At 47.2% G+C, this 14,245-nt stretch overlaps 1 protein-coding gene across 1 annotated transcript in view; it reads right to left on the bottom strand.

The window, feature by feature from the left end:
• Positions 1-12,832, bottom strand: part of CRKL (CRK like proto-oncogene, adaptor protein) — a 38,824-nt gene extending 25,992 nt beyond the window's left edge. The window contains exon 1 of the mRNA XM_003942649.4: positions 11,975-12,832. Within this exon, the coding sequence (XP_003942698.1) occupies positions 11,975-12,285 (311 nt within the window). The 5' untranslated portion in view covers positions 12,286-12,832. The remainder of the gene's footprint in view (positions 1-11,974) is intronic.
• Positions 12,833-14,245: the final 1,413 nt, after the last annotated feature.

The raw sequence follows: 14,245 nt of genomic DNA on the forward strand, positions 1-14,245 counted from the left end.
AAAATGTATTGCTTCTCAATTATTTCAGTTTGTTCTTTGAGCAAGATTGAAAACAGCACACTCCCCGAACTTCCCTTTAAAACAGAAAGGGATTTTCAAGCCCATCCAAATACTCTTGACCCATGCTTCTCACTTTCTGCCTCCTGTCCACTGCACACTTTGAGCAGCAAAGCTCCCAACAACTAATTCATAACTGACTTTTCTTATCTGATGATAATGAATCTCTCTGCTCTTTTGGTTAAAAGCATTATCAGTTTCATATATAAACCATATACAAAACATCTTTTTTTTTTTTTTTTTTTGAGACAGAGTTTCGCTCTTGTTACCCAGGCAGGAGTGCAATGGCGCGATCTCGGCTTACCGCAACCTCCGCCTCCTGGGTTCAAGCAATTCTCCTGCCTCAGCCTCCTGAATAGCTGGGATTACAGGCACGTGCCACCATGCCCAGCTAATTTTTTGTATTTTTGGTAGAGACGGGGTTTCACCATGTTGACCAGGATGGTCTCGAACTCTTGACCTCGTGATCCACCCGCCTCGGCCTCCCAAAGTGCTGGGATTACAGGCTTGAGCCACCGCGCCCGGCTTACAAAACATCTTTAAATCAAGTTTTAATACATTCTAAGCTTAAAATCTTCTTACGCACACTGAAAAACCCAATAATCAACTGGAAAAAAAGTTTCCAAGGTGCTGGTAATATATTTATTTTTTTTTTTTGGAGATGAAATCTCGCTCTGTTGCCCAGGCTGGAGTGCAAAGGCACAATCACGGCTCACTGCAGCCTCAACCTCCCAGGCTCAAGCTATCCTCCCACCTCAACCTCCTGCATAGCTGGGACTACAGGTGCATGCCACCACATCCAGTTAATTTTTGTAGAAACAGGAGCTTGCCATGTTGTCCAGGCTAGTCTTGAACTGCTGAACTCAAGTGATCCTCCCACCTTGGCCTCCCAAACTCCTGGGATTATAGGCTAGGCCAAAGTGCCTGGCCAATTTTTTTTTTTTTTAAGGGGTAATAGTTTTGTTTTTGAGACAGCATCTGGCTCTGTGGCCCAGGCTGGAGTACAGTGGTATAGTCATGGCTCACTACAGCCTTGACCTCCCAGGCTCAAGTTACCCTCCCACCTTAGCCTCCTATGTAGCTGGGACTACAGGTTCGAGCCACCATTCCCAGCTAACCTTTAATTTTTTGTAGAGATGGGGGTTTATGTTGCCCAGGCTTGTCTTGAACTCCTGGGCTCAAGCAATCCTCCTACCTCAGTCCTCTCAGTAATTGGGACTATAGGTGCATGCCACCATGCCCAGCTTACATATACTTTTCTTTTCTTTTTGAGAAAGAGTCTCACTCTTCACACAGGCTGCAGTGCAATGGCATGATTTCAGCTCACTGCAACCTCCACCTCCCGGGTTCAAGCAATTCTTGTGCCTAAGCCTCCCCAGTAGCTAGAATTGCAGGGGCCTGCCACCACCTGGTTAATTTTGTACTTTTTAATAGAGATGGGATTTCATATGTTGGCCAGACTGGTCTCAAACTCCTGAGCGCAAGTGATCCACCTGCCTCGGCCTCCCAAAGTATTGGGATTACAGGTGTAAACCACTGTGCCCAGCCTTACTCTTTTTTTTTTTTTTTTTTGAGATGGAGTTTCGCTCTTGTGACCCAGGCTGCAGTGCAATGGCGCGATTTCGGCTCACCGCAACCTCCGCCTCCTGGGTTCAGGCAATTCTCCTGCCTAAACCTCCTGAGTAGCTGGGATTACAGGTACGCGCCACCATGCCCAGCTAATGTTTTGTATTTTTAGTAGAGACAGGGTTTCACCATGTTGACCAGGATGGTCTCGATCTCTTGACCCAGTGATCCACTCGCCTCGGCCTCCCAAAGTGCTGGGATTACAGGCTTGAGCCACCGCACCTGGCCTACTCTTTTTTTTTTTTTTTTTTTTTTTTTTTGAGATGGAGTCTCTCTCTCTCTACCCAGATTGGAGTGCAGTGGCCCAATCTCGGCTCACTGCAACCTTCACCTCCCAGGTTCAAACAATTCTACCTCAGCTTCCCAAGTAGCAGAGATTATAGAAGCCCACCACCACACCCGACTAATTTTTTTTTTTTTTTTTTTTTTGTAATTTTAGTAGAACGAAACAGGGTTTTATGACGTTGGCCAGGCTGGTCTCGAATTCCTGACCTCAAGTGATCCACCGTGCCTGGCTGCCTTACTCTTTGTCTTTTTTTTTTTTTTTTTTGAGACAAGTCTTGCTCTATAGCATAGGCTGGAGTGCAGTGGTACGATCTCAGCTCACTGCAACCATCTCCTACCAGATTCAAGCAATTCCCCTGCCTCATTCTCCTGAGTAGGTGGGATTACAGGCACACGCCACCATGCTCAGCTAATTTTTTTGTATTTTTAGTAGAGACAGGGTTTCACCATGTTGAGACAGGCTGGTCTTGAACTCCTGACCTCGTGATCCACCCACCTTGGCCTCCCAAAGTGCTAGAATTACAGGTGTGAGCCACTGTGCCCAGCCCACCTTACTCTTTTCTATGGAAATAATTCGCAGTTAAAAAAAAAAAAAAAAAAACACCAGTAGAAGAATCAATTCCAACTGGGCGTAGTGGCTCATGCCTGTAATCCCAGCACTTTGGGAGGCAGAGGCGGGCGGATCACCTGAGGTCAGGAGTTTGAGACCAGCCTGATCCAATGTAGTGAAACCCTGTCTCTACTAAAAATACAAAAATTTAGCCAGGGGTGGTGGGTGGCGGAGGGGGGGGGGCTATTATTCCAGCTACTGAAGAGGCTGAGGAAGGAGAACTAATTGAACCCAGGAGGTAGAAGTTGCAGTAAGCCAAGACTGTGTGCCACTGCACTCCAGCCCGGGCAACAGAGCGAGACTCTGTCTCAAAAAAAAAAAATCAATTCCAAGATTAGCTAAGCACTTCTCTAATGAAACAACTTCAGGTAACCACCATTTTCACCACTGAGCAGCTTTTCATGCCAAGGTCCCCTCCCTTCTGTCCCTGGGCTTTCAGGCCATCACTAATGGCTCTCCTCCTATGCTTGTAGCTGCCTCTCCTTCCACAGCTTCCCTTCCTCTACTTATTCCTGTTCTGTCTGTTCACTCTGGGTGATCCCGTCTAAGCTAAGATTCTGTGTATTCAGCCCTTACCTCTCTTCACAGTAACAAACCCATCAGATTGCTAAATACACCTGGCTTCCAGCAGGTACCTCAAAGAAAGATTCTTACTATTGAAAAGAATCACCCCTCCACCCTAATCCCTTTTTCTTCTCTCAAAGGGATCACTCAATCCTCTCTGAAGTCATCATACCTCTTCCCTCACCTTCTATGTGCCACTTTACATTCCTATGGCATTTGATCTGGGCTCAGCTTCTCAGGGTCCCTTTCTAGTTAACAGCCCTTCATTAGTCCTTCAGATCTCTCCCCACCCAAAGCAGTTTCTCAAAAGCAAAACTGATCAGTTCTCCTCTAAAATTTGACAGTTCTCTTTTTTAAAAACTTTAGATGGCTCCCACTGTTCAACTCATTTACAAGGCACGGGGGGGGGTCCTTTACAAATTAGCCTTATCTTTCCTTCCTAGCTTCCTGTCCATCATTCACATTAATCATAACTGTGTCTTTACCAGCAGGCACTGCCACCACCTCTTCTACCTCGTATACTTGTTCTTATCCTTCAAGAATCAGTTGAAGGGCATCTCCTCTTTTAAGCCTTTCCCCACCCCTTAGTTGATTACTTTTGGTTGTAAGCTGTCATGGCATTCTATTTTAATTTTTTCAACAGACCAAGCTTCTCAAAGACAAAAAAAACAAAAACATGGTTTACTTCCATAAGATACCTAGAGTTTAGCAGTGAGCTTTGGTATACAGCAGGCCTCCATATATCAAAGAACTTTCCCTTTCCTATTTCCCTCATTTTTTGTTTATGAAAGCACAAAAGCTCAGGTATTTGAACTGCCTAACTCTGGTTTAATTCTGTCACACAATTGGTGTGACAGAATTTGAATGGCACTCAGTGTGCCTTTGAAGCCTCTTCTGACATTCATTCCAGGTGAGTTGCTATGTGCCCAGTGGCCCCACCTAACTTGTTATGATTTTAGCTCAGACTCAGTCAGCTTAGGTTAATCTGAACTCCCAACTAATAGGCTGTGCTCCCTTTTACTTACCTAAAAGAATTAAAATGTTTTTGGGGTTTTTTTTTTCCCCTGAGACTGTTTCCAAAGTCTTGCTCTGTTGCCCAGACTGGAGTGCAGTGGTGCGATCTCAGCTCACAGCACATCTGCCTCCAAGTGATTCTCCTGCTGCAGCCTCCCAAGTAGCTAGGACTACAGGCACCTGCCACCATGCCTGGTTAATTTTTGCATTTTTAGAAATGGGGTTTCGCGACGTTGTCCAGGCTGGTCTCCTGACCACGCCCAACCCAGAATTAAAATATTTTAGTCTTAAAGACCTTTAGAAACAATCTCGTCTACCCGGGCGTGATGGCTCACGTCTGTAATCCTAGCACTTTGGGAGGCAAAGGCGGGTGGATTACAGTATCGTAAGTTTCAGACCAACCTGGCCAACATGGTGAAACCCCAACTCTACCAAAAATACAAAATTAGCTGGGTGTGGTGGCAGACGCCTGTAATCCCAGCTACTAGGGAGGATGAAGCAGGAGAATTGCTTGAACCTGGGAGGCGGAGGTTGCAGTGAGCCGAGATCACACCACTGCACTCCAGCCTGGGTGCCAAAGCAAGATTCAGTCTCAAGAGGAAAAAAAAAAAAAAAAACAGATATAATCTAGTCTAATCATTTAAATCAAAAGGAAAAATTTAGGTCACAATTCTGTGGATTTGAGTCTTAAGAGAAAAGTCACAATTTGAATGGCTACAGTACTTTCCATGAGAATACAACTCTTTTTTTTTTTTTTTTTTTTTTTTTTTTTTTTTTTTTTGAGACGGAGTTTCGCTCTTGTTACCCAGGCTGGAGTGCAATGGCGCGATCTCGGCTCACCGCAACCTCCGCCTCCCGGGTTCAGGCAATTCTCCTTCCTCAGCCTCCTGAGTAGCTGGGATTACAGGCATGTGCCACCATGCCCAGCTAATTTTTTTTGTATTTTTAGTAGAGACGGGGTTTCACCATGTTGACCAGGATGGTCTCGATCTCTCGACCTTGTGATCCACCCGCCTCGGCCTCCCAAAGTGCTGGGATTACAGGCTTGAGCCACCGCGCCCGGCCGAGAATACAACTCTTAACTGGATAAGACTCCATTTTCAGCATGAGTGTTCCTTTTTTTTTTGAGACGGAGTTTCGCTCTTGTTACCCACGCTGGAGTGCAATGGCGCGATCTCAGCTCACCGCAACCTCCGCCTCCTGGGTTCAGGCAATTCTCCTGCCTCAGCCTCCTGAGCAGCTGGGTCTACAGGCATGCGCCACCATGCCCAGCTAATTTTTTGTATTTTTAGTAGAGACAGGGTTTCACCACATTGACCAGGATGGTCTCGATCTGTTGACCTCGTGATCCACCCGCCTCTGCCTCTGCCTCCCAAAGTGCTGGGATTACAGGCATGAGCCACCACGCCCGACTTTTTTTTTTTTTTAAGAGATGGAGTCTCACTCTATCGCCAAGTCTGGAGTGCAGTGGTGCTATCTCAGCTTACTACAATCGCCACCTCCCAGGTTCAAGTGATTTTGCTGCCTTAGCCTCCCAAGTAGCTGGGATTACAAGCGCATGCTGCCATGCCTGGCTAATTTTTTGTATTTTAGCAGAGATGGGGTTTCATGGTATTGCCCAGGCTGGTCTCAAACTCCTGAGCTCAGGCAATCCACCCACCTCAGTCTCCCAAGGTGCTAGGATTACAGGCGTGAGCCAGCACACCTGGCTGTGTTCCTGTATTTTATCTCAATCAAATTCACATGACTTTAACTACTGGTCAGGAGAAATGCAAAGGGGTTTATTCACAGTGCTGAATTCTATGTTGATTAAAATTACTGACAGTCCTTCCCCTGTATTCTGAATTATGAAAGTCTGGATTTGAGTTTCTAAATATTTAGAACAGGGGATGTAAGGCGGAGACACAACTACGCCTCTCATTTCCTCCTGTCCCTTCAGGGCTTGGCTTCCGATTCACAGGTGTGTGAGGCTCCTCTTCTGGGCTCTAAGGTTTGACTAAGGACCCTTTCTTGGTTTTTCCACAGCTACTTTATCATGCATGGAAATTAAATATATACATACTTACATTCATTCATTCATTTATTTTTTGAGACCAGCTCTGGCTCTATCACTTAGGCTGGAGTGCAGTGGCACAATCACAGTTCACTGCAGCCTCGACCTAACATACTCAAGCAATCCTTCCACTTTAGTCTCCCAAGTAGCTGGGACTTAAAGGCGCACAACACCATGCTTGGCTAACTTTTTAACTTTTAGTAAGGACAGGGTCTCACTATGTTGCCAGGACTGGTCTCAAGCTCCTGGGCTCTAGCGATCCTCATCCATTAACCTCCCATAGTGCCAGGATTACAGGCATGAGCCACTGAGCACAGCTGACCTTTAAAATGTTTTTTTAGTAACCAGTAAGCTCCTCAGAAGGATGATAGGGCTGTCTGATTCAATGTTGGTTCCATAGTACCAGGTACATTCAATGCTTAAAGTCTGTTGAGCAAAACACATAATTTTCTTTTTTTTTTTTTTTTTTTTTTGAGACGGAGTTTTGCTCTTGTTACCCAGGCTGGAGTGCAATGGCGCGATCCCGGCTCACCGCAACCTCCGCCTCCTGGGTTCAGGCAATTCTCCTGCCTCAGCCTCCTGAGTAGCTGGGATTACAGGCACGTGCCACCATGCCCAGCTAATTTTTCGTATTTTTAGTAGAGACGGGGTTTCACCATGTTGACCACATTGGTCTCGATCTCCTGACCTCGTGAGCCACCCTCCTCGGCCTCCCAAAGTGCTGGGATTACAGGCTTGAGCCACCGCGCCCGGCCCACATAATTTTCTTGAAGGGCCAACTTCCCTTAGTTTTTATTGGTAAAATCTTATTTCTTATTTCTTTTTTTTTTTCTTTTGAGACAGAATCTTGCTCTGTTGCCCAAGGCTAGAGTGCAAGGGGTGCAATGGCTCACCACGACCTCCGCCTCCCGGGTTCAAATGATTCTCCTGCCTCAGCCTCCCAAGTAGCTGTGACTACAGGTGCAAAACACCATGCCCAGGTAATTTGCATATTTTTAGTAGAGATGGGGTTTCACTATGTTTGCCAGGCTGGTCTCGAACTCCTGATCCTGTGAACTGCCCACCTCAGCCTCCCAAAGTGCTGGGATTACAGACATGTGCCACCGCACCTGGCCAATTTTATTTCTTTTTTTTTTTTTTTTTTTTTTTGAGACGGAGTTTCACTCTTGTTGCCCAGGCTGGAGTGCAATGGCGCATTCTCGGCTCACTGCAACCTCTGCCTCCTGGGTTCAAGCAATTCTCCTGTCTCAGCCTCCCAAGTAGCTGGGATTACAGGCATGTGCCACCACATCCGGCTAATTTTTTTTGTATTTTTAGTAGAGACGGGGTTTCACCATTTTTGGCCAAGATGGTCTCAATCAATTTTATTTCTTCTAATTTTTCTTCATAGCCTGAATTCATCTACATAAGCTAGAAATAGAAAATATCAAACAAAGCAAGCTATCTTCTGAAGCATTCTGTTATTAAAGCGAAAATGGCCCCTATTAAATAAAAAACACCAGAGCTAGGCTAGGTCCCATGGTTCACACCTGTAATCCCAGTACTTTGGGAGGCCCAGGCAGGTGGATCACTTGAGGTCAGGGGTTCAAGACCAGCCTGGCCAACATGGTGAAACCCTGTCTCTAAAAATTTAAAAAAAAAAAAGAGAGAGAGAAAAGAAATACCACAAATATAAAAAGCAGTTAAAGATAAAAACGCAAAAGACAAATAGTTAGAAATATACCAAATCACCCCTTCTTCCCCTTCCCATCATCCCCACCCATCAGCAAATCAATTTTATCTCCAAAATAGGAATCTCCAAGTCACAGCTCCACTGTTACTATTAGTCATCACTTTGTGCCTAGATTACAGTAATAGCCCCAGGTCACTTCCCTGCCTCAAATTCCTTCCATGGAGCCCACAGCACTTTAAATAAAAATCAAATTCCTGACCATGATCTTTATCTCCCAACCCATTTTATATGTCCCCCTTTCTCCTTTAAGAAACACACTCCCAGGCCGGCGTGGTGGCTCAAGCCTGTAATCCCAGCAACTTTGGGAGGCCGAGGCGGGTGGATCACGAGGTCGAAAGATCGAGATCATCCTGGTCAACATGGTGAAACCCCGTCTCTACTAAAAAAAATACAAAAAAACTAGCTGGGCGTGGCGGCGCATGCCTGTAATCCCAGCTACTCAGGAGGCTGAGGAAGGAGAATTGCCTGAACCCGGGAGGCGGAGGTTGCGGTGAGCCGAGATCGCGCCATTGCACTCCAGCCTGGGTAACAAGAGCGAAACTCCGTCTCAAAAAAAAAAAAAAGAAACACACTCCCAACACAATGGTCTTTCTCACCTCAGAACAAGTTCATAAGCTTTTGCCTTAATAAGGAAGGCTCTTCCCCCCTCCTCTCAAGTCAAGTCTTGCCTAGGCTGGGTTCTTCTCTCCCCTCTTACCTTCATGCTTTCTCTGACTACACCACCCCAGGTAGGTCCCTCCTGTTATATTCCTTCAGCCTTGCTTTATTTCCTGTACAGCATTTATTAATCTTACTTTACTTTTCTACTTTTCAGTCTATCTCCTCCACTAAACTATAAGCTCCATAGGGAGAAACTATGTCTGTCACACATCTCTTCCAGTACCTTCACTGGGGTTATAATTCTTTTATAAACACTCGAATAAAAATATAAAATTAAAAATTATGAAACATTCCAATAGACTAATGCCCTTTTCAGCCTTAACCCACTTGCACCCAGGTTAAAAAAAAAAGAAACATTCCCATAAAAAGGATCAGATTATAATAATGTAAGCCACCAGTCCTTAAATTTTGAGGACAATATTGTTACAAACTTTATGCAAGATCAACCAAAAATACTAGCCAAGTGGCATGAAACTCTGGCTTTAAAAGCTCAGTTTTGAGGCCTAAAAAGCCTAAATTTATCTTGCCTGAGTTGTGAAGAAGGATTACACTGAGTTTTCCGTTTGGCCAAGGCTCTAGCAGCTACTAGCTTTCTATAAAAGACTAATAACATGTCAAACCTAAGGCATGAAAACCAGGCTTGGGAGTGGCAATTCAAAGATTCATTATAACAAAGTAAATCCATTCAGGTTCTAACTCAGCCAGCATGGTGATCTCCTTCAGAGATACCTAGGAAAATGAAAAACTAAATTAAAGCAATAGACCTGAGGCAGAGGGCACAGGGAAGAAGAAACAAAAGCTGAATGTGAGGAGGAGGGTCAGGGTAAGGCCCCATTATCTGTGAGGGGACTGAACAACAGAAGGATTTCAACAGATGGAGAGGGGGGTGTAGTTAAGGCAGTCAATGAAGAGCCAACAGCTGGAGCAAAGGTACAAAGGTACAAGAAAGGAAGGATCGATACCAGGGAATAGTGAGCAGGCCAGGAGTAAAAGGGGAATGAGAAAGGCAGACAAAGACAGAATTACATGCTTGTTATCTAAGAAGACATATGCATGAATGGAAAATCTGAAGGTGATTCTGGGGATAGAGAGAAGCAGCATACTCCTTTTCCTCCCTCTAGAAGGAGATTCAAGCCATTAACTCACTTTTTTTGTTTGTTTTTTTGTGAAGGAGTTTGTTTGTTTTTTTGTGACGAAGTCTCACTCTGTTCTCCCCCACACCGGGCTGGAGTGCAGTGGCAATCTCGGCTTACTTTAGCACCCTGGGTTCAAGCAATTCTCCTGCCTCAGCCTCTATGCTTAGCTAATTTTTTGTATTTTTAGTAAAGACAGGGTTTCACCATGTTGGCCAGGCTGGTCTTAAACTCCTGACCTTGTTATCTGCCTGTCTCGGCCTCTCAAAGTGCTGGGATTACAGGTGTGAGCCACCGCACCTGACCATTCACTCATTTTTCTCAAACAGCCATACTAGTACTCATCACCTCAATGTAAGCACATGCATGGCTTAATGAATGTCTGGTATTAATTATATAATTCACTCTCACAAATGAGAGGAATAATTTATTCCATATTACAAATCTCACTACAGTGGGTTCTAAGATTCCCTTCAACTCCTTACATTGGAATATTGTACTCAAAGTTGACTGCAACTACCAGCATCTGCCAGGAACTGCAGGTTTCACCAATCAGATTCTTGGTGTCCCGGTCTTTGTTATACAGTATTTGATTTATAACCACTTTCTCCCCACTTTTAAAGTCTAGTTCAGTAGTTAATCTTATAGTCATTATACTGTCATGGCTTTCTTTTTTCTCTCTACCCCCTATGCAAACAGTTGGTGTCCTTAATTATAATAGCTTTTAATGTTTAAAGGTTAGAGTAATATCCTGTCGACAAATCCATAAAGTCATAAACATCTAGCCCTGGAAAAACTGTATCAACACCCCGTCCTTTTAAAATAGATGTTTAAGAAATGAACTGGCCAGTTTGTTACTTTAAAAATTCTAGGCAACTTTTCAACTCAAATTTGGCATAATTTAAATAAAAGAAACAACTGATAATTAAAGTGTTACAGAATAAAAACAATAAAAACAAATCTCTGCTAAAATACTTAAGGCAAATTAAAGCAACTAATCAATTAAAATAATGCATTTCACTTGAAAAAGAGAATGCCTGGTTACTTTGCGTTAATTTTAAAATACATTAAGTCATTAGACTTAACACAAAAATCATGTCTAAAATTGAACTAGGATACAACTGTCATTTAAAAATTTTCCTTAACAACATTCTAGCCTAATTCCACCTTGGAAATTAACTAGACTGATCTCTGGCCTACTAATGGTCATTCGGGAGAAAATATGAAATAAATTTTCCAAAAAAAATCCTCGCTGAAGCCAATGCACCTTCTCTCATCTTTGTAATTAACATACTATAAAAGTGGTGGTGTATGGCCTGCTTCAAATTTGACACCACGGTAACAATATACAGTTGCTATTTCGGTTAGAGTTTTTTTTGTTTCTAAATGCTAACGTATTTTCATTTGGTCGACTGTTCCAAACATTGCAGTCCTGGAGTTCCTGACCTGGAGTTCAGGGATCTAGAGGGAGTATAAGAACCTGGGATGGTGTGCAAACTTGTGTTTATGTGCATTTGGCGGGGGTGGGGGGTAGGGGGTGGAGTGCTGGGCTATCTTCAGATTCGCAAAGAAGTCTATGGCTTAAAAACGGTTTTATGGCCGGGCACGGTGGCTCACGCCTGTAATTCTGGCTTTCGGAGGCCGAGGCGGGCGGATCACGAGGTGCGGAAATCGAGACCATCCTGGTGGTCTAACACGGTGAAACCCCGTCTCTACCAAAAATTAAAAAATGAGCCGGGCGTGGTGTCAAGTGTCTGTAGTCCCAGCTACTCCGGAGGCCGAGGCAGGAGACTCGCTCGAACCCAGGGGGCGGAGGCGGAGGCTGCAGTGAGCTGAGATCGCGCCACTACACTCCAGCCTTGGCGACAGAGCGGGACTCCGTCTCAAAAAAAAACAAAAAAACGGGTTTTTAGAAAAACCAACAAATCCCTGCATCAGCATTACAGCCAGAGAAAGTAACGAAAGGCAAAAAGCGTGCGTTTTAGCTAGGCAACCACGTTAAACATGTAAAACGCATCCTCTTCACACTGAGAAACAGGCTTGTGAGGAAAAAAAAAAAACCACGCATCTTCTGAAGCAGTGACCCAGATCCTGACACTAGCCTTCCGTTCGGAAGGCCTTCTGAAAAATAATCTGGTTCAGAATGGGGGAATAGGGGTTCAAGCGCGCCCCACCCCCCTATACAAACACTCTTCGACCGACTCGGTTCTCGACCGTGGTCGCGGCGGGCGCTCGCGTACCTGGGCGCCGGCTCGATGAGCGTGGTGGTGTCCAGGTAGTGGATCTTGTAAAACTCCAGCAGGGCCGGCAAATGGTCAAACTCCTGGTCCCCGATCTTAAAACGACGGTTGGGCAGCGAGTTGATGATGTAGTGGGAGACCCGCGAGTTCTCGGACACCGAGAGCACATAGTCCCCAGGGCAGGTGGAAGAGTCGCGGACGAGGAACATACCGTGGCGCTGGCCCTGGAGCCGGGTCTGCGCCTCCTGGCGAGACACCGGCCCCATGTACCAGGCAGAGCGGTCCGAGGAGTCGAACCTGGCGGAGGACATGGTGCCGGGCCAGGGGCTCTGCGGCGGTCGGGGCGGCGGCTGTTCTCGCCTGCTCTGCACGCCTTAGCCCGGCAGACGGCAGACGGCTTTGGGGCCGAGGAAGGGCGGCCTCTCGCACACCTCGAGGCTCGCTCAGAGGGCTGGGCCAGCACTTTCCTCTCGGCTCCGGGCCCGCAACATCCTCCGCCGCCGCCCGCCTGCTCCGAGGCCGCCTCACGGAGAGAGCCGCCAGGGAATGCAGGGCAGAGCCGGGGGTTCGGGGTAGGCAAATGCAAGCCGCAGCGGAGGCCACCGCGGGGCTCTAAGGGCTGCTCGGGGTCCCAGGGGTGCCTCCACTGACTCCCGACCTGGAACGCGCTGGCGCCGGAGCTCCACGGGTCTTCACCGACCCCTGCCGTCACACGAGGCACCGAACTCGAAGGAGCGTAGCGCCTCGGGGATGGTTTTGCCCAGATCGTTCCCTATAGCCACAGCAACAAAATGGCGGACGCGGGAGAAGCGGCAGCCACCTCCCCCTACGCTCAGCGCTCTCCGTCCGCGCACGCGCGGGGCCTCGGCTCCCGGCAGCCGCCGGGGCCCTCCCAGTGACGTCACACGTCGCAGCCAATCAGGAGCACGGTCGCGAAGTTCTGGGTGGGCGCTGCTCCCGCCCGCTCCCGCGTTCCGGGAGGAGGCTGAAGAGGCGCCGGCGGTGGGCACTCCCTTCCTGGGCCGCAGCGCGCCGCTGGGGGCGCTGCGACGGCCGGGTCTCCCCGCGCTGGCAGGAAAACAGCTGGAGCCGACAGGGAGCGGCGTTTTGAAAACCTGCTTCTGGGAACAAAGCGTAACGTGCAGGCCGAATCGCGGGCCAGGGAGGCGTGGCACTGAGGCGACCTGGCGAGCCGAGGGGCCTGCGGGAGCTCGAGGACTGACAGGTCCAGATGGGCCGAGGTGGCCCAGGAAAGGGATGACCCCAGGGGCAGATGTGACCACCAGATAGGTGACTGACTGAATGACGCAGGCCCCAGGTGTCCTGATAGGCTAAGAAAGCCCTGCTGGCTACGTGACCCGCTAAATGGAGAGAAAGGAGAGAGAGAAGGTGAGGGTTGCATTTGCCCAATTAAGTGGTCAAGGAAGTCCACAATTGGGTAACCTGGCCATCATGGGCTCTGAACTGCTGAAAGTAAAACACAAACACCTCTCGGGCGTGGCCCCAAGGCTTCGCCTGCTCCGGATTATGCCTGCTTCTCTCCGTTAATCCCTATTTGGTTTTCTGTTGTTGTTCGAGACGGAGTCTCGCTGTCGCCACGCTGGAGTCCAGTGGTTGCAATCTCGGCTCACTGCAACCGCCGCCTCCCGGGTTCAAGCGATTCCCCTGCCTCAGCCTCCCGAGTAGCTGGGACTACAGGTGCGTGCCACCACACCCAGCTAATTTTTGTATTTTTAATAGAGACAGGGTTTCACCATGTTGGCCAGGCTGGTCTCAAGCTAATGAACTCAAGTGATTCGCCTACCTTGGCCTCCCAAAGTTCCAGGATTACAGGCGTGAGCCACTCTGCCCCGCCATCCCTATTTGTTAATCCCTTTTTCCCTCTTTTTTACCCACCTCCAGCCGCCCTCTCCTAGCCTATTTTCCCTCACTGGAGCCTCATTCCCTGGTAGAATGTAAATTTGTTTTTGGTGTTTTTTTTTTTTTGAAACGGAGCCTCACTCTGTCGCCCAGGGTGTAGTGCAGTGGCAGGATCTCCGCTCACTGCAACCTCTGCCTCCCGAGTGGCTGGGATTACAGGTACACCCCATCACACCCTGCTAATTTTTTGTATTTTTAGTAGAGGCAATCTTACCATGTTGGCCAGGCTGGTCTCGAACTCCTGACCTCTAGTGATCTGCCGGCCTTGGCCTCGCAAAGTGCTGGGATTACAGGCATGAGCCAACCGTGCCCAGCTTTTTTTTTTTTTTTTTTTTTTTTTTTGAGACAGTT

The sequence above is a fragment of the Saimiri boliviensis genome, chromosome 21 (assembly GCF_048565385.1).
Source record: "Saimiri boliviensis isolate mSaiBol1 chromosome 21, mSaiBol1.pri, whole genome shotgun sequence".
NCBI classification, from domain to species: Eukaryota; Metazoa; Chordata; class Mammalia; order Primates; family Cebidae; genus Saimiri; species Saimiri boliviensis.